Source organism: Puma concolor, chromosome A2 (assembly GCF_028749965.1).
Source record: "Puma concolor isolate L17-30 chromosome A2, mPumCon1.1.hap2, whole genome shotgun sequence".
NCBI lineage: Eukaryota > Metazoa > Chordata > Mammalia > Carnivora > Felidae > Puma > Puma concolor.
In genome coordinates this window covers 1,313,068-1,340,352 of record NC_141668.1, presented here as the reverse complement: position 1 = coordinate 1,340,352, position 27,285 = coordinate 1,313,068, and the positions used below count along the sequence as shown (strand labels likewise).

The following is a 27,285-nucleotide window of genomic DNA, read 5'->3' as shown; positions in this document are numbered from 1 at the left end:
AAAAGAGACAGAAATTACGGTTACGCACCACGACTCCTGTCTCCCGCCTCGCAAAGTAACTCCCAAGCCAGAGTCACGGGGCCCATCTGTGGCACCGTTTACCACAGCCTGTGTCACCAAGTCAAAATCACACACACGTTTTCAAAGATTTATTTTCCTTGTCGGTGTTAAGTTATGAAACAGAGCTTTAAAAACAACTCTTACGTTTTCACCATCTTCCCTTCCCTGGACAAGCCAGACCCCGGGGGGGCTCGGTCTTTGGCCTGCCCCGCCCCCACCCCGCCCCGACGTCTGCGGCTCCGCTCAGCCTGACTTTTTGTTGTGACGTGGGCATCTAGACTCTGCTAGAACGGCCGAGTTCTGCGATGTATTGCTCCAAGTTTCTTACGTCCTAGATGTCCTATCGGAATGTAATATGAATATTGTCTCAAAAGAGCAGCTTAAGGTCCCTTCTGGTCCGTCCGGTGGGTCCGGGCTTCTTCCTTCCACAGAAACCTGAGCTTACATCAGAGACAAGTCCTTCCTTTGTACACATTTGAACATGTTGACAAACAACTTCGCTGTGCAGATTCTAGACCAGGATTTATGCAAATTAACAAGGAGCTTAGACTATCTCGTGACCGAGCCCTAAATCGAAACAGAGGGCTGATTTAAAATTCACTGCGTAAGCTCCAAACGTGTTGGAAGTCAGTGAAACCACTAAACTTGCTTACAAAGTACATGAAAATTCTCAGTAAAATAGTTCTGAATAGAGAAAAGTAAATGAGCCAAACGCGTGAGGGGGCTGTGCTCGAAATTGCTCTGTGTGAATTTCTACAATGTATGACACGGGGCAAAATTAAAAAAAGAGAGAGACCGGTGCAAAAAAAGGATCTTTTCCCTCGCACCGGAAACAGGAAAACGCCGCATTTCTCTGCGGAGGCTGGCCTGCCCGGCACAGAGACGGTGTGGGAAGTGTGTGTTCTCTCCGCGGGTGGCCTGGCTTCAAACCCCTGGACGCGGAGACGGAGGGGGCGCTGGGGGCAGGCGGCTGGCCCGGGCGCCCGGCGGTACCTTCCCCCCAAGCACAAAGCTGGTCCTTTCCATCTCCTCTACGAGTGAACGGAGTGAGGCCCACACGCCCCGCCGAACAGCACGAGGGGAGCCCAGGCGTGAGGCGATGTGCCCTACGATGGGGCCACCCCCACGCCCCTCGGGCCGCCTCCTGCAGCATTTAAAGTTGGCAGGCCACCGAAAGTCTTAAAAATGAGAAGACCCACCAACACGGGTGAAACAGGCTGCTCGGTGGCCACCTCTGCTGGAGCTTCAGCTCGCTTTCGAGGCGCACGTTAACGTTGGGGTGGAGCGGGACGGTGAAGGAAGCACACGTGAGCTCATCGAGATCGAGCAAGAGTGCCACGGTGCCCTCAGAGTTCGTGGGCCTTTGAGAATAAAACATTGAAAAATAGACCCACTACTTTCTCCTACTAAAACTTTGAGTCTCGGGGCGCCCGCCTGGCTCAGGCGGTAGAGCGAGAGGCTCCTGGTCTTGGGTGGTCAGTTCCAGCCAAGACTGTAAATGTCTTATAAACTCAAGGTGGTGGAGATGGACACCCAGGATCACGTTCATTAAAGTGGTAATTTAAAACCGGAAGTGGAGGTGGTCTGCATCTTAAAACTCCCATCCTTGACTTCGGTCGTAAGGTCAACAGAGCTTTAGGTTTGACAAAGTACATGCCAGACCCCAAGATGTGCCTCAAATGTGAGCAACGTGAGGTCTGCCAGCTCATCTGAGGCTGTGTGTGTGCACGTGCCCTGCGTGTGCATGAGTGTATGCACTGTGTGTGCATGTGTGTGCACCCGCCCTGCATGCATGCGTGTGCATGTGCCCTGTGTGCACGTGTGTGTAGACACCGTGTGTGTGCATGTGCCCTGCGCGTGCATGTGTGTGTAAGCACTGTGTGTGTGCACCCCCCTGCATGCATGCGTGTGTGCATGTGCCGTGTGCACGTGTGTGTACACACCGTGTGTGTGCACGTGCCCTGCACGTGCATGTGTGTGTACACACTATGTGAGCATGTGTGTGCACCCGCCCTGCATGCATGTGTGTGCACGTACTGTGCGTGAGCGCCTTGCATGTACATGTGTGTACGCACTATGTATGTGCATGTGCCCTGTGTGTGCGTGTGCACCTGCCCTGTGTGTGGGGCGAGACCTTCATGTATATGTGTGTGTACACACTGTTGGTTCATGTGTGTGAGCTCTGCATGTGCATATGTGTGTACACACTGTGTGTGTGTGGGCACGTGCCCTGCGTGTGCATGTGTGTGTACGCACTGTGTGCGTGTGTGCACGTGTGCCTTGCATGTGCATGTGTGTATGCACTGTGCACATGCATCCTGTGTGTGCATGTGTGTGCCCTGCGTGTGCATGTGTGTGTATGATCTGTGCATGTGTGTGTGCATGTGTGTATGCACTGTGTGCATGTGCGCCCTATGTGTGCATGTGTGTACACATTTTGTGCGTGTGTGTGCCTTGCGTGTGCATGTGTGTGTATGCACTGTGTGAGCATGTATGTACACACTGTGTGCATGTGTGTGCCCTGCGTGTGCATGTGTGTACATACTGTGTGTGCATGTGCCCTGCGTGTGCATGTGTGTGTGCCCTGCATGTGCAAGCGTGTACATACTGTGTGTGCATGTGCCCTGCATAGGCACCGTGTGCATGTGTGTGTATGCACTGTGAGCGTGTGTGTATGCACTGTGTGCATGTGTGTGTGTGCCCTGCGTGTGCATGTGTGCACAGTGTGTACTCTGTGTGTGTGTGTATGTGTGTACATGTGTAGAATGTAGCAAGCTCAGAGTCAGATTAGATCTAGGACGGCTTTATTTTTGTAGGCCTTTTACTAGAAATCTCTCGGTCGCTGAATCTCTTTAGATGTGAACCTCCAACATTCTGTTATACTTCGTACTGGGCTGTCCAGTCTGTGCTTGTAAAGACTAACCCAACGTCTGTACGTTCACACCCTGGTCAATCACAGGTTTTGGTCATTTTTTCTGAGGGGGCCAAGTACAAAAATAGTACATTTAAGAAAGAAACAGTAAGCGTACTGGTTTCAGAAAACCATCACCGGAAGGAATCGCGGGACCGGAGTGTCCCATTCGCAGCTGGTCAGCCTCGCTTCCGGCAGAGTGCAGTAAGCACGGCCCCCTCGGCAAAGAAAAGTTGCTAAAAAGGAATTCCCGGCACCTACGACGGCAGCTTGCTTCCGAATTCCCGCAGTCCCCGTTCTGACTTCACAGAGTATTTAAAACATTTCTCTCTCCAGCGCGCTGTGACCGGCCGCCTGGTGTGGCCCACGAAGGTTTCGCTGTCATTTTAGTCGCCACGTTTAGCCCCGCCCCCTGCCAAACCTATCCACAAAGGGCCACGAGCAATCGAGGAGACGCGCGATGTGCAAACAATGTGCCCGCGTGGCTGAGAATTTCATTGACAAAGAGTCACGTGCTTGTACCGTCACAACGTAAAACATCACAAATAGAAGGGCAGGAGCATCACATCGTCAACAAAAGCGTTCACCTGGTTGACCCAAGATACAGATGCAGATTATTCATGAAGGTGGGCAACACACAGCTGTCCTGTGTCACTCGATTAGAACAAATCATCAGCAAGCCAACGGTTGCAAACATGGAGAAAAATGGAGGTTAGATATATTTCAACAGGAGCATTCACTGAGAAAGAACGATTAGTAATACAAACCGACCCACGGGTCGCTGAGTGACAAGGAGCCGCATGCAACCCACAGCGAGCAAAGGTCAGAGGTCGTGAGAGGCTCAGGAAGGGGGCCCCCCACACTGCCCAGCAGCAGAGTCACAGCCTCCAATGATCACTTTTGTGACTATGCAACTGGGCTCATATTACTAGCTGCAACATCACAAAAATGACACTGGCCACCGCTCATTAGCTGGCAAAGTAAGGGTCTGAGTGCCGCTGCACACAGCAAGAAGTGAGAGAGTCAGAGAGAGAGACAGACAGAGAGAGAGAGAGAGAGATAATTTTTAAAAGCAAAGCCCTCACATGTGATGCTAATGATCTCAGCTCTGGCAGCTTCTCTTTAAAGTGTAAATGCGCTCCCTCTGGGCTCCAGAAGGAAGTAATTACACATCCCAGGGCCTGCTGCACACGCTGGCCAGAGCGAGGGAAGGCTGGGCGAATGTTCGGGGCGGGGCGGGAGGAGACCTGTGCGTAAGGTGACCAGTGTCTTCAGAAGCCGTCGCCCCTGGCCGATGGCTGAACTTTGGGTGGCTCTTTTACCCAGAAAACCGCAAAGCGGCAGTCCGTGCCTGAGCGCGGCCCTCCCGAGACCGTGGCCGCTCACGCCCTTTGTCTGGTTGGTCCGCGACAGGCGGGCTGGTGCCACATGAGGCAAGCCCGCGAAGCTTGATGTTTGAACAGACTTGCAAATTTCAAGTTAACAGAAACTTTCCGGAGCCGTATCTCCTAAGCCTCTGGGGGAAAGGGAACTTGGGGACTCAGTGTCTCTTCATGACAGGTTTATAAGCACAGAGGTTGCTTGTGTATTGGTCAGACCCACGTATGGATACGGACGCGGACGTGCGCCCACATGCATATATGTACAAACGCACCGCATGAGCATAAAGACGGGGGTCAAGATGAACGGCTATCTTTGTAGCCACATCCATTTTGCCAGTAACGCCTCTTGTTTGGAGACTCTATCTCAGGAAATGTGCCCTAGGTAAGATTTCTAGGTAAATTTGTATTACGACGACGAATGAAATAGCCAGGAAACTGGGATGCGCTGGGAAGGAACTGTGTGGAACCAGGGCTTTGGGGCTGTGTTCAGGACTGGGTGCGGGCTGCGCGCTCCGCCTCTCTGGGCAAGGTGACGGAGCAGGGATGGGTCCCCGCGCGTGCACCGTGGCCGTGACGCCTAGGGTTTGTCTCTCCTCGAGGTTTCACATGCTCTTTGGTCCAAAGAACCACTCAAATAAAAATCTGTTTTGCTTTTCAAAGGCAAAAGAAATAGCATCATAATAACCGTGAGAATGTCTCACACAGAAATTCAAGAAACGCAGAGATGAGCCTGAAACCCCGCTCTCTCGAGTGACACAGTGTGCATTCAAGGATGAATACCGTTCAGACACAAACCGCTTCACGACTGTGTACGAGGCTGGGTCAAGGCACATCTTGTTTCCTAAGTCCTTGTTTTGGACATTTGTCTGCTTTTGGTATCGGGTGGCTTCCCCATCAGTGACACGTAAGAGAGGCTCTGGGAAACCGAGAGCGCGGTCAGCCTGTTGCTCAGCACCTGCCTGTCCTTGGCGGATGTGTACGTACCGCCACACGACAGCCAATGCTGACCAACCGTCATCACCGAATCCAATGGACAATCAAAGCCTCCGTCTGACATTTTCCCTTTTTTGCCTCGTCAATATCTTCCTGGAAGATGGCTCCCAGCATTCATCCCAACAGGTCAATAAACACACTTGATAACAACACCCCCCCGGGCGACTGGCTGACTGCGGCGGGAATAAAGACTGGATGTTTCCAGACTGTCAGCTTCAAACTGCACTAAAATACACATGGTCATGTGCTAATTCCATCCAGGCTCCCCCGCCAAGGTCCAAGGTCATCCAGGGCAGAGTCTGGGCCCACACTTGCCACATCTCATCATCGTGTCCAACCAGACAGTCTCCAAGATAAGCCTGTCTTTTCCTCATCAGTGCCCTGCGAGGCATAGACTTGAGGACTCGACCACTTAGAGAATCTGATCAGAAATAACCACCTTATTTCCATAATTCTAAGGTATCTTCGTCCCCCATTTTGACTCCTCTAAAACCAGAAAACATCTTGCGGTTAATATGTACCATTAACATAATTTCCCTCCCCTCCCCTCTCCTATATATATTATAAATACAGTTGATCCTGGAACAGCATGGCCTTGAACTGTGCGGGTCCACTGACGCGTGGATTTTTTTCGATAAATACAAGGCAGCACTGAAAACGTACTGTCTCTTCCTGGTGATTTTCTCAATAACGTTTTCTTTTCTCCAGCGCACTTCATTGTAAGAACGCCGTGCGTGACGCACAGGATATACAAAATATGCGTTAACTGACTTTTTTAGGTCACCGGTAAGGCTTCCGGTATACAGCAGGCTGTCAGCAGGTAAGTTTCAGGGGAGTCACAAGTTAAATGTGATTTTCAACTGTGTGTGGGGCTCGGTGCCTCAAACCCGTGTTGTTCTAGGATCGATCGTATATTTATAATCTACGCAAAAATATAACAGATGGCGTGTCTCACGGCAAACGGCCTCTTGGAGGCAGGAGACCGGTTATCACACGGCGTCCCCTCCTCCCTGACACCCGCAACGTGAAAGCATTAACCTGCCGGTGCACGGTCGGTCGTACCTGCGGAAATCCAGGAGGGACCTCGCGGAGGAGGGCACCCCGCGGTCGCACCAGCTCAGGAAGTGGAACTGGGTCACGGTGCGCGTCTCGTTGGTCTGAAGGTTCTTCAGGTAGAAGCTTCTCACGAGAAAGTCCTCACACCAGATGTGCTCGGAGACCAGGTTCACCTGGATGGGGCGGGGGGGGGGTGGCATTGGGAACGTGAAGCATCATCGTCTGAACACGGAGGGATTTGCAGGAGCCAAGGGCGAATACCAGGGGGGCAGCTCGCGGGCCGACGGCGGGCTGCACGGACCCTCCCACCGACTCAATTTTGACAGGGTTTACGCAAAAGATAACTCTGTGCGTTTTAATGTCACGTAGACACATTAGTCAAATTATTAGAAAACTGTGTTTGGATTCAAAACTATTCCAGCTTCTGTCTTTTGTATTTCTGAGCTGTGTAAACCTTCAAGGACAACTGTACTTTCGGGCAAGACACCAACGGGTTCCACCGGAGCTGACATTTCACCGCGGTGGTGTCACCGAAAGGCGGAGAGGAGCCCAGTGGGTTCACAGGGAAACCGTGACCCGGCACTTCTCAGGGTCAAGCCCATTCTCAGCCCCCTAAAAGCCACGGCCGCGTGATTTAGGGTTAATTTTCACACTTCCGCCGTGGGGCTTTGGCATTCCAATTTTAACACAAAACCATGCACACACACAGCCCTAGTCGCTCTGCCCGCGTTCACTTGGTTCGTCGTTGACGTGGGTAGAAAGTCCAGCAAGAGAAAGAAACTCGTGGCCAGGCGGCCCTCAAGGAAGGTCGAATCTCAGACACAAGCCCCTGAACGCCAGGCGGGGACCACTGAGCCGTGAGAACAGCAGGGGAGTGTTTCCTAAAACAACCCCCACCCCCCGCCCCGCCCGCCGTTCCTCGGGGCCTGGCTCAACGGGCCTCCCTGGGAGGTAACTCTTTGGTCCTCTCTGTCTGGGTTTGGAATCACGAAACTTTAAAGGCGAAGACCGGGCCGTCTACGCCAGAACGCGGGGCCATGGCCATTGGGAAGGGCTGGGTATCTGGGGACCACGGGGCCCTGGGGACGCCTGGCCCGCCCACCAGCCTTCCCAAGGGGGAGCTCCCACCGGGCGGGGCGGCGACTCATGCTCCTCTGGGCCCTGCGGGCAGGCGCTTGGGGGAGTACCTCGTAGACGTGGTAGAGGCTGGAGCCTTCATCTGGCCAGTAGTGGCAGCACTGGCAGATGCCGTTCTCCGAGAGGGAGGTCAGCATGACGATGACCACGCAGCCGCTCTCCCACACCATCTGCACACAGAGAAAGGCCCACGGCCACAGTGTGACCGGCGATCCCCCAGGCAACGCTCGCGCCGCTCAGATACACGGGCCAGATGCGCCCTGTGCGCAGACTGGACACTTTTCGCCACCTCTAAATACACTGGCCCCGTGGTTTCCACGTTCCATGAATTATTAAAAAAAAAACCCCAAACAACCAGTGACTCATTCCATGCCTCTTAAAACCTCTTCAAATCCACGTTCAGCTGTCTGGCCTCCCAACTTTTGATCTGTAAAGGGAACTTTCCATAACGCAACACGGAACAGACACCATGGCATCTGAAGCCAGCCCCCCCCCCCCCCCCAGGAGCAGGCGGACGCGCACCTCTCTGGAAACGTCCGCTCCTCTGTGTGGCGCACACTGAGATTGGTTGACACAATCGGGTTTTGTCATGATTCTGCGTGACATTCTTCCCCTGTCCCACCAGAAGCCAGCTCTGCGCATTACAGAAAGCGGTCACCGGGATTTCATCTGCTTACACGAAATACGGCAGTGCGGCTCAACGAAAACAAAACTGATTTAATAATTCATGACAGCCACACGACAAGGCGTCTCTGAGACAGAGTGAAGCGATGAATGGACCCTGAAACGTGGACCACTGGCAGAGGACTTCTCAAACACAGCTCCTGACTTTGTGCTGTGGCCCTGTGTGTTAATACTTTGAGCGTCATTACCAAACCATGAATCCCACGGGGTACGCTGAGGCAGCACTGCTGACTTTAAAAAAAACATTTTTTTTTTTTAACATTTATTTTTGAGACGGAGAGAGAGAGACAGAGCATGAACAGGGGAGGGTCAGAGAGAGAGGGAGACACAGGATCCGAAGCAGGCTCCGGGCTCCGAGCTGTCGGCACAGAGCCCGATGTGGGGCTCGAACCCACAGACCATGAGATATGACCCGAGCCAAAGTCAGACGCTTAACCGACTGAGCCACCCAGGCGCCCAGCACTGCAGACTTTGATGAGCATTAAATTACGGAGTGGAGAGGAGTCTGCTTTTCCTGATGGGGGTTGTGTTAATGTCACAGAGACATTTGTAAGTGGCTGCATTTAGATGTAGGTTCAGTAGATAAGAGAACTCCTATTTCTTTTATTTAAAAAATTTTGTTTAATGTTTATTTTTGAGAGAGAGAGAGACAGAGTGTGAGACAAGAAGGGGCAGAGAGGGAGGGAGACACAGAATCCGAAGCAGGATCCAGGCTCCGAGCCGTCAGCACAGAGCCCGACGCGGGGCTCGAACTTACGAACCGTGAGATCGTGACCTGAGCTGAAGTCGGACACTCAACTGACTGAGCCCTCCCCAGGCGCCCCTTTAAATTGCATTTTAAAAACAGACATGTCTACGATATTTTCTTCTTTCACCACGGATTAAATTCCCGCATGGTAAGACTAGTCGATCCTGCTTAAGGCCCTTCATCGTGTATCGTTTATGTTAGCATTTAATGGAAGCTGCTGAAACGTTCACGAGAACGCCCACAGAGAAGTATGAATTGTGCCCAAGCCTGTACACTTTCAATGTCTTTGGTGCAAATCCCGCGACGAGGCGAGAATTCAAGCCGTGTGTGTTTCTCGCAGCCCTCAGGCTCCCAGACCTGCCCGCCGGATTGGTCCTTCTGGCACATGACAACTTAATGTGTCTTTAGAAGGTGGAGAAGCTCATTGAGGCCATTACGAAAATGAGGAGGAACACAGATTTTATGAGTGTAATAAAACTACAATGATCTAGACCATAAACTAATCACCTAACACTCCACTTGTGCTACCCAAGTGTGACATTGGGAAGCCCTCATTTGGAGAGGGGCCTCCCCTCCGCATGGCCCCCGCTCGTTGGGCCGCACTCGGCACTTCCATTCAGGGGCCCGCCCGGCTCTCCGAAGACTTGCTTAAGATTAAATCCAAATGAAACTTAATTTAAACAAACAATCCCAAAGGCGCTCTTGGGGATCATATTTCTTTTTAGGTCACCGTGTGTAAGAGCAGGGAGGGGAATTCACTAAATCAAGCAAACAGGCGGCCCGCTCGGGCGCCAACATCACGAGGCCGTGGCGGCTCTGAGCCTGCCAGCTTGGGGGGCCTGCACCTGTCTGTGAGCGGGGGTCGGGCACGGCCGAGTCCAAGCGGCTGGCCCTCATCGCACGCTGCGGAAAGTTCACGTGGACTCTGCCGGGAGACAAGGCACCAGGGGAAGTTCCAGCTAACTCAGGTTCCGCTTATAAACAGGGACAGCTTCCACCATTTCCCCTCCCTTGGCCTGGTTTTCGTGGGGGCAGCGCCCAACTCCAGGGGGAGTTTCTCCTCCAGGAAGCTGCTGTCGGCTCAGGGGCCCCACCAAGTCTTGGAGGCGTCCTGAAACGGGCAGTTTGCCGAGCGAGTGAGCTGACCGGGTCAGGGCCACACGCGGTGATTTCTAGCACTCTTCTGTTAAGTGTCCAAGAACAGGACAGGCTCTAATCCACCATGACGGGGTCCTTATAAGAAGAGAGAAACTCCACGTGAGAGCAGACACAGCAGATAGCAGGGGAAGCCACGTCACGAAGGAGGCGGAGACCGAGTGACGTGGCCACAGGTCCCGGACGGCGTGGGGCCGCGAGACGCTGCAAGGAGGACGCCCCTCTCACCACTCAGCACGGCCCCAGGGCTCTCAGAGAATACACCTGTTGTCAGCCCCCCCAGCTTGCGGTCATTTGTTGCCGTAGACCAGACACGGGTACGTTAGCCCCTGAACAACTGGGGGTGAGGGGCGCTGACCTCCGCGCAGTCGAAAATCCATGTTTCACTTCTGACTCCCCCAAAACTTCACTACCGAGAGTCTCACCGATAACATGAGCGGCTGATTAACACATATTTTATATGCCGTATATATTATTTGCTACGTTCTCATAATAAGCTGGAAGAAAAAAAAAATGCTGTTAACAAAGTCATAAGGACGAGACTACCTTTATAGCGCTGTCCTGTACTCCGCGTGGCGTGGGCCCCGACAGCTCAGACCCGAGCCCCAGGCTCCGCTTTGTGCTCGCCGTGCGTGGCCTTCCCGGGGGTTGGGCACGCCAGCTCTAAGCTGCATATACTAACCTAGCTAGAGCAGGTGCAAAGAAACCGTAGCGTCCCTTCATCCGAAGTCTTTTTCGGGTACTAACCATTCAGCAAACCAAACTCTTTCGAAGCCCCGCCAAGACCTGATTAAAGGAGAGGGGCCCGCCCCAAACAGCAGACGCCCAGGCCGTGCTGTCTGCCAGGGACCCAGTTCCTCCAGACTCACCTTTCTCCTTCCTCTACCTAGATCTCTTGTGATGTGTCCCTCTCCACCCTGTATCACCCTTATCACGAGCTCCTGTCCTTCTCTCACCAGACTGGCATCTGAAAGGAGCCTAGACGCTGGGCTGCCTGACGCCCCTACCCTCCGCAGGGGCTGGGACGGTGATGTGTTAGAGCGGATGCTTGATGGAAAACAATACGTACGTTTGAAAGACGTCATTTGAGTATTTCTGTGAAAAGAGATAACTCAAAGAAGAATGCTGTCAAAGCCATGCCGTCCCAGGACCCGCTTAACGTACAGAAGAGCTCTTTTATTTTTTATTTTTTTATAGCCCATAGACCGTTTGCACTCACGTCGGAGCAGCTGGTACGAAGTAGACGGCTCTCCCCAGAGTGGGCTCCACACCCCTGCAATCCTGACCGCGAGGTTCGTTTCGGCGGTACTTGCTTTCGTGGGTGGAACGGAGGTAATCTTAAGTCTGGCCACGAAGAAGGAGGCTGACTCACATTTTTAAATAATAAGGAGTCAGTTTTTGAGGCTTAACAGCACATGCATTTCACTCCTTGTGAGCTCGCAGACGTCAGCTCTGCTGTGGTCTCAAATAGATCAAATAAGAGAGAACCCACAAGTGTCCGTAACGCCTCTGGCAGAGGAGACCCCCCTGTCCAGAACACAGGCCTCAGCGACGTGGTGTTAAGCCTTCCAGTTCTGCTTCTGCCCTGCAGTCCCGGGCTCGGTGTCGAAGCGTGCACTTTGGAGACGGTGATCTGAGCGGGTGACGGGTAGTAACGTTATGTCTTCTGTACGACTCACAGCACCCCCAGCTGACCTGCTTCTTAGTAAACAAATGTGTCCGCGTGGGCTTCCCTTCGAGATAAAGCGACGGGGTAGCGGAAGGCGACGCTGCCCACAGTGCTGGCGGCGGCCGCGGAACGCGGCAGGGGCAGGTGGGCAGGAAGCGCGCCTGGCGGCCGTGAAGGCGGGTCCTGAGCCCAAACCAGTCACGGCCTCCACGCGATCTTCTGTACACAGCAGCCCCCGCCTCGGGAATAGTTTTGCCCCGGCAAGAAAGAGCCCTCTTCAGAAGACGCAGCGGCCCGTTTCGTCGTCCAGCAGATGGGACGCGGCTGGGTGTGAGCGCCTGTCATTCGGGAGTTTCCAGAGCTCCGCGTGGGACGTTTTAGTCCAACCTGTGAGCAGTCCCTGTGGCGGTATTCCCAACAGGGATCTGCCCGCATAGGACGTTACCGCACCTCAGGGACCGGTCACCGCTTAGGACCGTTCACAGTCCCCAGCCTGCTTCACCTTTCAGGTTAAATATGCACCTGACATATTGTATCCTAGGTAAAAACGCCCTGCTCTGGTGGCCATTTTTCTTTTCAAGATGGGAACCTGATATCAATGCATCAGATCCAGTTGTGTATCCCAGAGGAGGAGGAGGAAGGGAAGGGGGGGTGAGGGCAGATGAGGAGGAGAAGGTAGACAGGAAGGAAGAAAGGAAGGAAGGAAGGAGGAAAGATAGAAGGGAGGAAGGAAGAAGGAAGAAAGAAGGAAGGAAGGAAAAGAAAGGAGGGAAGGAAGAAGGAAGGAAGGAGACAGGAAGGGAGGGAGGAAGGAAGGGGACAAGGGAACCAGTAAGACACTTACGAGCGCAATAGCGAGCATGTTTTCTGCTGTGATCCATGATATCAGCTGAGAAAGAAACTCGGGTTGTGTGTTTTTCACCGAGGCCTGAGTTCGAAGTTTGGCAGGAGGACACCCGCACTCTCCGTGGCGGTGCTCCCCAAGCATAACCGTGGACTCCCCTGCAGAGCAGGGCTTTCCACCCCAACTTTAAGTACGGCAGCGTGACAAAAGTTTTCTCCTATCTTTAAAGGTTTATGAGTTTAGGTGCAGGAAATTCAACAAGACTGAATATTTGAGGGGCGCCTGGGGGCTCAGTCGGTTAAGTGGCTGACTCTCGATAGCGGCTCACGTCATGATCTCTCGGTTTGTGGGATCGAGCCCCACACCAGGATCTGTGCTGACGGTGTGGAGCCCGGTTGGGATTCTCTCTGTCCCTCTCCCTCTGCCCCTCCCCTGCTCGTGCTCTGTCTCTCAGAACAATGATGGGACCACCTGCCCTCTCACCGCCCCCCCCCCCCCCCCCCCCAGACCTGGGCCGCGAGAGCAGGGCAGACACACAGCAGACTCGGTCCTCGGCCCATCCAGCCTCCGGGCTTTGTCCGACTCTTCTTCCGGTGTTCTCTTCCTGCCCCCGCCCGCCCACGCGCACAACGAACTTGGAAGGGAGAACGTGTGCCTTCTTTGGCTCCCTTCTCGGAGCTGGCTCAGGGTTTTTTCTTGGCCACCGTAAGAACCGTGATCGAGAGACACCCAAAGATAAAAACACTATTTAAACCCAGCCCATCGCTTCTGGAAAGGAGAAGGCGTGCTTCCCCAGCTAAGACTTTACAGCAGAAAGTCTTCAGAGAGCGGACGACCCAACGGGACCGCAGGCTGTTTTTCTTGCTGAAATGGTAACGGCGAGCGTGTTGACGCTCACCGGGCACCCGCTGAACTCCCGCTGCCCCGAGCGGGTCCCGCCGGCCTCGGCTTCCCTCTGAAGGGGCTCACTTGTCAGGCAGGGCGGGCACGGCTAGAAACTCATGAGCGTCCTCTCGGCGGGGCCGCCCCGTGGTGAACGGGGAGCGAGAGCAGTCCACCTACCACGGGGACCGTCCCGACTCCTGGGGCGGGGGCGCTGCCGCGACCGCGTCCGGGGGCTTTGCGCATGCTGGAGTACGTTCACACCGGGAAACGGTCCTCACGTGCCCGAACTCCTGGCGTACGACCACCACGCCTCCCAGGCACCCCACACCGGGGGGGTGGGCACACGTGGAAGCTGCCTCGCGGACAGCACGCGGCTCTGCCAGCGTCCCCCGAAGATACGAGACGAGAGATGGCAGGCAGCCGCCTCCTCCCCAGAGGACAGGGTGGCGGTGACGGGCTGCGTCGGGGCCAGCCGGAGTGGGGACGCTGCTTCGGAGAGAGAGCAGCCGCCCGTGGCCAGGATGACAAGGACTGGCCAAATTCCCCGGGGGCACCCTTCCTCCTGCTGCCCGGCCAGGCCCACGACTCCCCAGCTCACGTCTCGGAGATGTCCCTCCTCCGAGAAAGCTGCCCTGATGCTCCTTTGGAGACGGCTGGCGTGGTGGTCGCCGCCCCGGCAGGTGCAGAGCTGACTTCCCTGCAGGGAAACCCCCGCCCGGCAAGCTCTGGGACACACCTACACGTGTGTGAGGAACACCAGCTTCGCGGACTAGGCCTGGGGAAGAGCGACACAACGGCTCCAAGCAGGGCGTTTACTCTGTGAACGCGGAGTCTCCACGGTCGGACTGCTTTCCGTTCTTTGCTATTTATGGACCCGCGATGAGTAACGCCCTCCCCGCCCCTGCACCTTCTTCTTTGTAAGGAGTGCGGGTCATCAGAAGCGTCTGAATCTCACAGCTCTGGGTTAACATGTGCCCGGCCTCCGGCCAGCTGTGTGGATTTGGGGAGGTCATGCAGACCCCCTCCCCAGACATCAGCCTTCTGGTAGGATGGGGGTCACGACTTTCTCTGTGGTCAAATACACACAACACACGACATACCTTCATAGACATTTTAGGTGCACAGTTAAGGGGCGTTAGGCACACTCACATTCCTGTGCGACCGTCACATCACCGGCCCCAGAACGGGCCATCTTCCCAAACCCAAACTGTCCCCAGCGAACTCCAACCGCCCTCAGGCTGCCCTGCTGCCCACCCTCCCTGGACCTGACCCCCTCCGACCTCACATGAGGGGGACCCTAGGGGCTCAAGTTCGTCCTTCGTCGATAGGGGTGTTGACTGAAGTCACATCTGAAGCACCTGCCCAGGGTCTAGCAAACAGTAAGTGCTCAATTAGTGTTATTCTCTCTTCCCGCTCCTTTCCTTACGTTAACTTGGACTTAAACGTTCCCTTTGCACGTGTGTGTGTGTGTGTGTGTGTGTGTCTTTCTCTCAGAGCAGCCGTGTAGGCCCCGTTACACGTAGGGGGACGTCCTCCCGGGTGAGGATACGCGTTCCCACCTCAGGGGCCGGACCTATGGACGACGGGCCTTCATCGCCTTCTCCTTCCCTGCCCTCCTGACCCCACGTCCCTCCCGGCACGGATCACAGACACCAGAGCAGCTGGGTGCCTGCGGGCCGTCAAAGGCTGTGCCCCCTCCAGGTGTTGGCTCCTTCCTAGACGTTAATGTAGACGCACCAGAAGCCGCCACGTTTCTGGACGTGCTGGAACTGGCTCTCGTCCCCCGATGACGACCTGCCCTTGCCCTCACTGCCCTTCCCGCCCACCCTCCTCCTCTGCCCCACCCGCCCGGCGACCTCTCTCTGGATTCCCTCGGTGGCCGCGGGTCTGTCACAGCAGCTCGGTACCAGGTGCTCGATTAATGCTCTTTTCTTAGCCGCTGTCACGGGTGGAACAGTGTCCCCCAAAGGTCATGCACGCCTGCAGCCTGTGTGAACGTGACCTTCTCTGGAAACCGGGCCTCTGCAGAGGAGGCCACACTGGTCAGAATGGACCCTGAGTCTAACGACCGTGACCTTCTAGGAGGGAAGTTTGCTCACAGAACAGACACCCCGTGGGCAGTCACCGTGCGGATGCAGGCAGAGGCAGGAGCAGTGCGTCCACCGGCCGCCCACACCGAGCGGTATGCCCGCGAGCCTCCACGGCGGGAGCGGTGCGTCCACGAGCAGTGCCGCGACCGGAAGCCAGCCGCGGAGGCGCAAGCCCAGATTCGGACCTCTGGCCTCGGGAGCTTCGTGCCACCTTGTTACAGCAGCCAGAGCAGCCACGGAAAAGTTGTGCCGACACCCTGCCCTCTGCTGCTTCCTCAAGGCCACGGCGTCGCGGTCAAGGGCATTCGGATGGGACAGAGCGAAACCGGCTTCTTCAGGACAGGCTCCGTCAGCGGCTTCGACGTGCGGTTGTGGCCAACAGTCCCCGGAGGGGCGAGCCCGTCGGCCACAAAGCCTGCCTGTCCTGGGAGACCTGGTGCCACTTTGAGGGACGCTGGGGTTCCCTCGGACAGAGCGATCGTGGCGGCTGCCGTGTGTCTCGGGTGGTCTCATGCTTAGTTTCCTGGCGTTACTTCACTTAGAGAAGTTTTCTTCCATCTCGCGAACGTATCTCTTGGGTGTCGGGCCCCCACACGCTCTCGAGAACTTAGGGGCTGCAGATACTCACGGAACGAGTCACCCCGACGACCACAGCCTTCTGTGGGAAGCGCCACTCCCACGCCACGTGGCCGCGGGCGAATACGAGCCTCTGAGTCCTGCGGACCACAAAGATTATGTGCCCAAGCACGCGGCTGGTAGCACCCGGCCTGGTCCGTTGGGAGGTGGCCGGTGGCCTTGAGCAATGACTCCCGCCGTGAAGTGCCACGAGCACTCGGGGGCGATTCTGTTCACAAGAGCTGTGTCGCACGTGCGAGGTAACGGCTGGGAGAAAGGCAACAGCCTGTGTCTGGGGAAAGACGCACGTTTCGGAGAACGGTTAGGGCAACGTGGAGCTTCTGCAGAGACACGGGAATTCCGTCGGCAGCCTCGGAACCTTCCAGGTCCTTTTCTCCGGAGCGGAAGAAGCCGGGGACCCCACGCAGCGGAACAGCACCGGGCGGGTTCTCCTTGGAGCGTCAGCCACGCCGGAAGAGCAGAGCCGGGACCCACGGGCTCACGCGGCCCCCGTGGCCCCGGTGCCAAGTTCCTGCCTGAGCGCTTGTGCCGGGACCGGGCGGCCCGCGGGCACCGAGCTCCCCGTGCAGGGAGGCACCCCGCTCAGGCTGCGTGACCGCTGTCGGGGCGACGTGGAGAAATCCAGCATCTCGTGGGTGGTGGGACCGGTTCCTCGGCCCCCTCCCAACGCTGCAGTTCGAGGGCTCTGTGCCGTGGTTACAAGTTTGGGCGCCACGACTCTGAGGTCCGGTGTGTTTTATTTTTTCCAGTAGCGTGAAGGTCGCTAGGGAGGGGCCGTGCAGACGTGCTCCAATCTGGGTTTCCGCTTGCTGGGGCGGGGAGGCCGTGGTACCCGTGCAGCGACACGCTCACAGGGCAGGGGGCGCCGGCCGGCCCCCTGCGGGCCCTGGACCCGTCCCGACTTTGCAGAAAGCCGCTGCCGAGACGGGTCCCTCCTTCGGGTGGAGAGGCCGGAGAGGGCTGACGGGCAAGTTGGGGCAGGAGCCTCCGAGGAGCAGAGGACACGTGTGGCACGGGTCAGCTGAGTGACCCTTAGCCCGGTGACGCGTTTGCCCTCAGGAGCTGCTGTCACCACCGGGATCCGAAACAGCCCAGTCTGCGCGCGTCGCCATGCTGCTGTGGGGGGGACGGGCTTGCTGCCCTGGGCCTACGAGCCGCTGTGTCCACGTACGTGTCACAGCGCTGGTGGAACCGCCCTCCCGACCGCGTCCTCCGCCGGACGGGAGCCCTGCGGCCCGGCCGGTGCCCGGGGAGGACGCCTGCTCTCGGGTCCTGCTCTCGCTGGCTCCAGCTCTCAGCGGTTCTCAGCGCCTGGGCCTGGCTGGGTGTCAGGATCGTGCGGAAGGACACAGACCAGCCTGGCCTTTCGAATGCATTAGAGGGAGAGAAACTATGATTCGAACACCATTTTCTACCCTCATCAGAGGAGAACAATAGAAGAAGACACATTGAACACTTTGTAACAATTTAAATGCTTACTAATTCCATTTCTTCATGTTTCATAAGATACAACTGTACGGGGGTTAAAGTAAGAGTCTTTAAAGCATTCAGTCCCTCAAAGGGAATTTTGTATCCTCAAGTTTTGAAAAAAGAAGACTAATAATAAAACATTAAAAGACTCATTTAAATTCTGAAAGCAGGTAACACTTGATGAATGCCTCTAAACACGTTTAAATGTGCTTCGTGGGATCCAGGGCATTGCGCACCATCGACATGTAAGATCTGGTTTTCAGAAGGAAGTTTTAATTAAACGAGACTCACCTGCCAGAAGTCGGCCACGGTGGCGGGCAGGGGTCCCTGGGTGGCGATGTAGGCAGGGTTCCTGGGGTCATGGTCCATCTGCAGAGATAGGATTACAGTAACAAAGGTTAGCTACCAAGCTAGCAAAAAACCCAGGAAGTAAGGCACCGGCTACGGAGGAGGCGAAGGCGGCCCGTCCCGCGCCCAGTGCCGCATCGACACACGGCGTGTGCGGAGGCGAGAGAAGCAGGCTGGTCTTCCTTGGGTCCCCCGGGACGCCCCAGCGCTTGGAGTTTAGGGGGAGCCCTTGCGGCCCGTGCTCGGAGCCTGGGGATGGCGTGGGGATGCCTTGCGTACGCCTGATACGCAGGTAACGGGAGAGCGGCACGAGCCCGAACGAGGACGGCGGATCAGAGAGGCCAGAGGCCAGCGGTCGGCGCACAGCGTGGGGTGTCACCACCGCAGCGTCTCCACGGATGCCACCGTGGCAGAGCAGCTCAGCCACGTGTCGCCCGAGCGGCCTCTACCCTGGCCACCTGCCAGCGGGAGCAGCCTGCACACCCACCGTAGGCCATGTGCAGGGCTCACAGCATGCCCTCTGTGAGAGCCACAGGTGCGGGGCTGGGAGTGGGGAGGCCCAGGCTCTGGGTGGGCGGGGAGCCCGCGAACCACCCCTCCCCCCCCCCCCCGGGTCCGGCAAGAACTGACGAACAGGCACTCCTTGCCCCCCAGGAAGAGTCGGCTCCTCTGGTGGGGAGCTCATTTTTGTGGCCCCGAAAGGGCTCCGGCACACCGAGTCGTCCGGGGGGTCTGCGAGCACCGCGTGCAGACCCGCCCCGGGACATGCGGCCCAGCCTTCCAGCCGCTCATTTCTGATTCTATTCCTACTGTGCCAGGCAAGGGGCTGAACACAAACAAACAGCAGAATGCGGTCGTGGGTCTTCTGGCCGGCGGATTCGTCCGAGAGCAGCCTGCTGGCCTCAACAGAGGGAGTCTGGCTCAAAGTACCTTAATTACAACATTTAATTCAAAGACTGAGCCGAAGAAAAGAAGGGGCAAAGGGTCGAGGAACAAAGCCTGGCGGAGGGCTGTTGTGCGGACGGCCCTTTCCCCTTGGGGTCGCGCCTGGCCCCAGAGCACGGGGGCATCAGCGTCGTGTCCCCAAGGACGGCCCTGCCCGCCATGCGCTCCAGAAGGAACCTGGGAGACCCCCCTCCCCCCCGAGGCCCGGACAGGCCTCGTGCTGGCAGTTCACCTCCAGACGCGCTCAGTGCCTGATTCTTTCCCATCAGGCACTAGAGTTTACTCTTGTGATGCCAGGGTTTGATCACGGATTTGAAATTCTCTGCAGTCGAAGACAGTTATTAAGGATACGTTTCCCAATACAGCGAGAAAGGAGGAAGTTTCAACCACACGTCATCTGTGGCAACACGCGAGGACGTCAGCGTGAAGGCCAGAGCCACCTTGAGACACGGCCCTGTGCCGGGCTCGGAGAGCAGCCCGCGGGAGGCGCGGTCCCTGGAACCCCGGTCCGGGGAATCCGCGCCTCCAGCCCTTCAGGGATGACGGCCGTTGGCATGAGAGCGCTCACGCGCACCAAATAATTACGCGCGCGTGGAAGGGGGGGGCGTGGGTCATTCCCATGTGACAACAGTGGGACGCTGGCTGGGGTTGGGGAGCAGGAAAGTCTTTCTCTGCCTCCAGTTGAGTGATTCCCAGTCACAGCCGGACCTCGTTTTCAAATTCGCCACGACACACACAATACAGGTAAATTACGTTACTCTCTCCGCAAGCCCCAATGAAAACGTTTCAGTAGAAAAGCTTAGCAGAAATAAGGAGTTTTGATTTTTTCAAAATATACACTTGTGGGGGTGACAGCTATTTACAAAAACCCCATCCCTTCCCAGCAAACGATTCTGCAAGAAAAGTAAAACCCACCTCCTTTTCAAATGCGCTTTTTTGCCCACAGCAATTTAGAGAGCGTCTCGTTTAAAAATCGTTACTATGTTCAAACTAGCGGCTTAGCTGCTTTCAAACTGAGAGATTTGTGACGAGGAGTAAAAACCTGAGCAGGGCTTCAGCAGCGTAAATGAGGCATCCTACCGCGGCAGGGCTCCGTGGTCCACCCCGCCGCTCAGGCGCCCGGACGAGGGACGACGCGGCTCGGGCCGCGGAGGCGGTCACGTGGCCGCCACTCGGGAGGCAGTAAATAGCATAATGATCCCAGAGCGGCGACATGTGTCATCAGCGCAACAATGACTCAAAGACCATTACAGTGACTTCATCCCGTGCACATTCTGTTGAACGGAAAATGTTTCTGGGCAGAAGCACGTCGCGCATGTTGTGCGCGTGGCAAATACCAGGCGACAGAAAGCCTGATGGTCGTGGGCGGTCTTTAACCGAGGAACGCAAAGCAAATATTTCACCAAGTGAACAGAAGCTTTATATTTAAGATTTCCAAGGCAGGTTAAGTGTGAGCAGAGGCAATCAAGTAAGTTCCTACTAACGTTGCCTTTTCCATCAGGAACTCGGGCCGCGACCCCAACACGTGGACGTGGACGCGTGTCTTCCGCTACCGTTCCCAGCGCGCGAGTGAACGTGGCGCCTGCTGCTTCCTACGGTCTGTGCTGTGTCTCCTCCCCATCCTCTCTCGTTATCCTCCTTTCCTTTGTCGTGTACTGTTTCCTTGTACATCTGTGATGTTCACCAACACGAGCTCCGGGACCTTGGAGAGTCAGCTCCCGTCTCTTGGCCTCCGTCCCGGTGTCTGGGACCAGATGTGCTGCACCAGGGCCTCCACGTGCCTGTTCCTTCCGGGATTCCACGTGCGTGCCTGTGTGGGTATCCTGGCGGCCACCTGAGACTATCAGCGAGAGCCTGTGCGTGTATGCCCCACGCCCCCGGGTGGCCTTCTCCTTCGTGGACCGCCTGACAGAAGCGTCCAATCAAACGTGACTTAACGCCGAGTGACTGCATGTTAAGTGAGGGCCACAGGGTGCCAGGTCCCAAGTATAATCAACAGCACGATTTTGCTTTTCCTGTCTGTTTTTTTCCCCAGAGAGAGGAAAACCGTTTGTTTGTGCTGAATCCCTCATCCACGTGGCTGGCTGATTCTTACGAAGACAGCAAAGGAGGCGGGGAGCCGGAAGGGTGTATCGCTATGAATTTCTATATGCACAGGTACGACGTACCAGAAAACACACCTCGCCACTTGCCAGAAGCCGCGGGATGGCAGTTTTTAACTAGGTGTGAGTCGTTTTCAAAACTCTAACGTGCATTAAAAACTCAGCAATAATTCCTCCAGTAGTGCCAGCAGAACAGATTGTTAAACCCAAGCATTCAGCCTGTCAAGACCAGGGGCCCACGTCCTGAAGCCTCCAAGAGCACCGCGGAAGAAACCGGCCGTCTGCACGCCGATGTGTCTTGGGGGGGGGGGGGCAGCCCTGCTCCTGCGCCCACCGGGCCTTGCCTTCACCCTGACCCCACGACCCGGGAGGGGTGCGGGGCCGCGCCTCTACTCTGAGATCTCGGAGAGTACGCACGCGTGTTTTCTTTCTGAATGCCTACCCACCTGCCCCTGCGTCTGTTCTGACGCTTCGAGCAAACTTCACAGAACGTTTTCTTAGAAACAAGCAGATATCAAACCTGAGTTTTTTGAGCCACTTTTCCCGACACTAAGTGTTCATGGGAGAATTTACCGAGAAACGGTAGCTTCGGAAATCGATGTGAGGGAGGCTGACTTAGGAGCTGAAGTTACTTTCATATTTTATTTGTCTGAGTTGAGATTTAAGTAAATTATAGGCTACAACAGACACACATGGAGGTTTGCTCATGGGTATTTTCTGAGAACCAGACAGCTGGCTCCCACATTTGGCCAATTTCTTATGACATTCAGGACATCTGACCAGCCCTCCTTTCCCGAGGCGTCCATGCGTACCTGTATTCGTTCCGTGCATTCTGAATTAAAACTTGAACAGGTTTTTTCTCCCTCGATAAAGAGTGGAATGAAAGCAAGTTTAGCTTCAAGTTTGGGGAATTGCAGACCCGTTCCCGTAAAGAAGTTTGCGTGCAGTTTCGAGCAAATGGGCATTACTGCCCTGAGTCAGTCCGCGTCCCAGGCGCAGCCACGCTGCGCTCTCAGGCGGGGCTGGTGGGCGTCCCTCCGCCGTGCTGAGCAGGAAAACAGGGTTCCCGTTTACTTTCTGACCTGTGATCTGAAAGCGAAGACTGCACGTTATTTAGGAGCCGAGGACTTCCCTGGCATTTGACGAGGCCAAGTACAGACGTGACAGATGCAGTTCTGCTACTTCTCTTCCGCACGGCCAGGGTCTTCTGGGGCTGGGACCGTTAGCTTTGCGTCCAACCGCCGCTCGGAAGCTCATTGTCACCGTCCTCCGGCTACTTCAGGAAGAAGAGGTTCCGTGCTTCTTTCTTAGAGCCCGAGTTAAAAAAAGAGAAAGAATTGTGGCACAAGATAAAAGGGAAACATAAACGAGGCCTTAAATCCCTCTCTCTCGGGCGTCGCCTTCGGACCAGGCCCCTGCCCGGTAGGCCCGGGGAGGCCGGAACGCGGGAGCGCTGCTGCAGGTGTCCAGGGGGCAGCGGGTTCCCGCAACCCGCTTCGGCTTCAAGTACGCACACATCGGGAAGCTGGAACCCGTCGAAGTGGGGGGAGCTGGGCACGCCCCAACTCTGGACTCGCATCGTTCAGACCTGAAAAGAATTGCGTTATTTCTCTTCCTGGCCCCAATGGGGCTCTGGCTTGATTTCAGAATCCGAAACGACACGAAAGCACCGCGCACGGCACAGGGCACTTACTGAGAGAGACCGAATGGCTCCGAATGAGAACCTTCGGGACGCGGAGGGAACCGACCCTTGAGGGCCACCTGTGCCAAAGTAACGAGGCTCCTTCCTAAAAATAACTGCAGGAGCTGAGGTCTGGGCTCAGGGGGTGTAGGCAGAGCAGCAGACCGGCTCTTAACCCACTTCCTCGCGGCAAGCATGTCACGCACTGCTCCCGCTGTGGGCCGAGAGGGCCGCAGACGGGGTCCGACCGGGGCGTACCGGACTCCCACAACAGGCTTCCTGAGATACATGGAACCAGCAGCCACGAGAACGGTCCGCCGTCCACGGCCGCGGCTTGCGATCACATGTTCTCATGTAGAGCCTGCTCCTGGGGGCTGGGAGGGGTTGTCAGGACGAATCCAGGGACGGCCCGGGGTTTCACGGAGCCATCCACACGTCACCGGCGCGCTCTGAGCCGGAGTCCCACGAGCGCTGCGTCTGCCTGAACGCACATCTGATGGCGCTGTGACGTTCTGAAGCTTCCCTGCACAGTTTACGGGGCTGCTGAGGGGGGGACCACAACCAGCCTCCCCCACAAATCCCCACCGGCTCCCACACTCTCCGCCGTCAACCACGTGCTTTAACACATCCATTCCGCGGACCTTCATTTTACTTTCTTCCCCCCTGGAATCGTTCCAACTTCGTTTTGAAAAGCCAGGCTGAGCATCGATTAGTCCGTCCTCGCCCGCCCCCCCCCCCCCCCGCCACTGCTCCCACAGCGTGTGACGGGAGAGGCCCACACCAGGTGTGGGCTTCCAGGGACTCTCCCTGAGCCGGAGAGCCTGCCTGTCGGGGGTCTCCCCCAGGGGCTTCTGCGGTCTCAGAGGCAGAGAGCGCGGCCCTCGGAGGCACAGCCCCGCGCTCGCTCCCCGTCCTCAGGAGTAGATCCGCCCTGGAAACACCCACGGAGACCAGCCGGTGCACACACCTGCCCGGCGCCCTCAGTCATTTTATCAAGGGGCCGGTGGGTCTAACGTTATCCATTTCCCCGAATAAACAGGGAACAAGTGGGTCTGGGAGAGAGGGGCACAACCGACTGTAGGTTTTCCTGAAATTCACGCTTCGTGTCAGTTAGCCAGCGGACCCAGGACCGCTCTCTCCCGGTGAGGACCCAGCCCAGGCCGGCTGGTGATGAGTCAGCTGGCTGACCAGTCATCCGGTGGAGACTAAGTGCCTAGTTGGCTAGTACTCGGAGGAGATGAGCTGACCGGCCGGCTGAGGCCGTATCCGCTCGTGACCGGGGGTGGGGGCGCACGTGGGGAGGTACTCACGATGGGGCTGGCGTTGATGTAGTCCGACCTGCTGTGGCTGTTCTCCGATCTCAGCAGGACCCTGGAGTGGTCGTCTGCAAACAAGCCCAAAGGCATAACGTTAGATGTGCACGCGGGCCTGTGTCTGTAAGGGGCTGTGCGAGGAAACAGAGGCACCGGGTGCCCGTGCAGGTGACGTCCCCTCCTGGGCTCTGCTTAGGCCACTCACCATCACTTCCTTCTCCAGGAGAAGGGAGCGTGGGCACCTGACTCTAGGTTTCACCCAGTAGAATTTAGATATTTTCGTGTTTTTCTTACACAGATTCAAATCCCAGGATTAGTGTTCCTCTGCAAGATTATAGTTAAGGCCTCCCTTTATTTATTATTATTCTTTAAGTGTTTAAAAGTTTATTTAGTTTGAGAGAGGAAGAGACAGCACAAGTAGGGGAGGGGCAGAGAGAGAGGGAGAGAGACCCAAGCAGGGTCCGTGCTGTCAGCCCAGAGCCCGACGTGGGGCTCGATCCACGAAACCACGAGATCATGACCTGAGCCGAAATCGGACGCCTAACCGACCGAGCCACCCAGGTGTCCCTATGGGTTTCCCTTTAAGTAGGAGACATATTTGGCCACATATAGGAAACACGTATCGACATGAATATTGAGATATTAGGCAACTGTTCTGTATATAAAATTCTGTGATCTGGGAACGGCTAAATCCTGGGATGACAGGAATTTCGTTTTAAAGGGAGAATGGGAGAAAAAGCAAACAGTTACAGAAGGAACAGAGATTTGTGCAAGCGGGGTCCCCTGACGACACAGCCAAGTGCCTTAAACATGCACAGCAACCTGACTGATTTTGCAGCCAGACATATCAGTGGGGATTAGAGACGTGATTGTCAAAGCTGAGTCTGTTTGATACACGAATCATTCTTTTTTTTAATTTTTTTAACATCTATTTATTGTTGAGAGAGCATGAGCAGGGAAGGGGCAAAGAGAGAGGGAGACACAGAATTCGAAGCAGGCGCCAGGCTCCGAGCTGTCAGCATAGAGCCCGACGTGGGGCTCGAACTCCCAAACCGCAAGATCGTGACCTGAGCTGAAGTCAGATGCTTAACCCACGGAGCCACCCACGTGCCCCTGAATTACTCTTTTTTTTTTTTTCCAACATTTATTTATTTTTCGGACAGAGAGAGAGACAGAGCATGAACGGGGGAGGGGCAGAGAGAGAGGGAGACACAGAATCGGAAACAGGCTCCAGGCTCTGAGCCATCAGCCCAGAGCCCGACGCGGGGCTGGATCCCATGAACTGGGAGATCATGACCTCAGCCAAAATCAAGAGTCGGACGCTTAACCGACTGCGCCGCCCAGGCGCCCCTGACACGTGAATGATTCTTAATTCTGGTTCTGGAATAACCACCTTCCTGTGTATGGTGACACCCCTCTGCGTGTTTTCAGGAACTTTCAAAGCTGCGCCCTCGGTCGGGTGCGGAGGACGTGGCGCGGGGAGTGGGGCAAGGCCGCTCCCCGGCGGGGAGCAGGCTCGGGGAGGGACGCCCACGAGGGTCCCTCCTTCCTCCCACCGTCCCCGGGCGTGCGGCCACCTTGTCGGTCCTCTGCGAGGAGCAGCTGAGAACTGCAAGCCGCGGAGAACGGCGGTGTGCTCGACCCCGACATCTCTGCTCCAGTGAATGGCTTCGGGTGTCGTGCACAACCCCGACTTCTTTTCTTCTGAGAAAACAGAGACAACCTGGCCGGAGCCTAGGAAGCCAGGGATTTGGGGGGCGGTGAGTGGTTCACCCCGGTCCTGAATTTCAGCGGCGTCTCCCGGGTCGAGCTCCCGGCCTTGAAAGCAGCTTGGGCAGTGGGGGAGGGAAAGCGCGGGGACTCTGCTTCGGTTTCATGTCTCCAGGACGTTTTACTTAATCTCTTTTAACAACTCTGGGGCCTGGGAAACTTGGTGGGTCTACGGGACCGGATGTCATCCCAGCAGTCCTACCGAGGTATCGACGTTGGCTTTTTTGCAGTAGAGACGAGACAGATGAGAAATATCTAGGGTTGTGGACGAGCCCGGACGTTGCACGGTTTGCTTGGAGGCCATCTGCACCCAAAGGCTGTGGAAACGCTGCGAAGGCACGTAGCTGCGGAGACGTCCCCCTGAGGCGTGAAAAATAATACAAAAACCCCACGTGCTCAATGGTTTTGGGTTCCTGCACAGATTTATCCTTGAGAGACTGAAAACTGGCACTGGCAGGAAACGGAGATACAAATCACCAGAAAAGCTGGTGACCTGTGTCATCGTAACACATTGTAGACACTACCACGCTGGGAAAACCTGGTGCGTCTAGACTCCACGTTGCTCCGTTTCCTTGGCTGCCGTGACCCGGGGCCTGGAAACCTGCGCTCAGCCCTGCGCGTGAGCGTGCTAGTTGTTGAAGGAACGTCGCGGACGGCCGAGACTCGTACAAACCGCCCGACGGGAACCCCACGTTCCCCTGAGCAGATACGGAAGTACGTATAGAAATAACGTCGCTGTGTCCAAGACTTATAGGACCATGGTGACAGGCTTCCTATCTGCAAAGATCGAGTGACCAAGGACAAAGGAGTTTCACGGTCCCTCTCAGACCCCTTCTGGCTCCCGGATGTTTGCGGTCATCGGCCACCTTTGGACTCCAGCCCCTCCTGCCGCCCTTTCTCTCGACACAAAGGAAGCCTGCATTTGTGCCGAGGCAAGATGGTTCTCCGGGATGACGGTCCGCCACCTTGGTCTGCTGGCTTCCCGGGCAGGGTCACTTTCCTGACCCCAACACCTGGCCTCTTGACTTACTGGCCTGTCACACAGCAAGTGAAACAAACTCAGACTTGGTTACGGTGACCCCCAAACCAAGTTCAAAAAGCCCAGTTTCACTGTGGGGCTCTTCATGGACGCATCAAGCTGGAGACGGCGATGTGTCGTTCAGAAGCAGGCACCTTTTCTGAAGGCTGTACCTAGTCTATTGTTGCAGCCCATGTACAGTTCTGGAATATAGAAGCAGAGCTTCGAGCTGCTTGTGGAGGGTTCCAGAGGGCCTCCCAGGAGCCCCGCCCTATGAGAAATCGTCTCAACACAGCCAAGTTCAGACACTGCCGATAGTGGCAATGAGGACCCCTCCTGCCTGAGAACCTTTCACAAAGAGCAGGGTCACGGCGAGAGGGAGAGGAGG

General features: G+C 56.1%; 1 protein-coding gene across 1 annotated transcript in view; it reads right to left on the bottom strand.

Annotated features, from left to right (window-relative positions):
* The window catches only part of PTPRN2 (protein tyrosine phosphatase receptor type N2), an 806,499-nt gene that overhangs the window by 17,560 nt on the left and 761,654 nt on the right, over positions 1–27,285 (bottom strand). Inside the window, exons 17-20 of the mRNA XM_086680696.1 lie at positions 24,107–24,180; positions 18,012–18,089; positions 7,590–7,709; positions 6,409–6,575 (exon numbers count right to left, since the gene is read on the bottom strand). Of these exons, the coding sequence (XP_086536822.1) occupies positions 6,409–6,575; positions 7,590–7,709; positions 18,012–18,089; positions 24,107–24,180 (439 nt within the window). The remainder of the gene's footprint in view (positions 1–6,408; positions 6,576–7,589; positions 7,710–18,011; positions 18,090–24,106; positions 24,181–27,285) is intronic.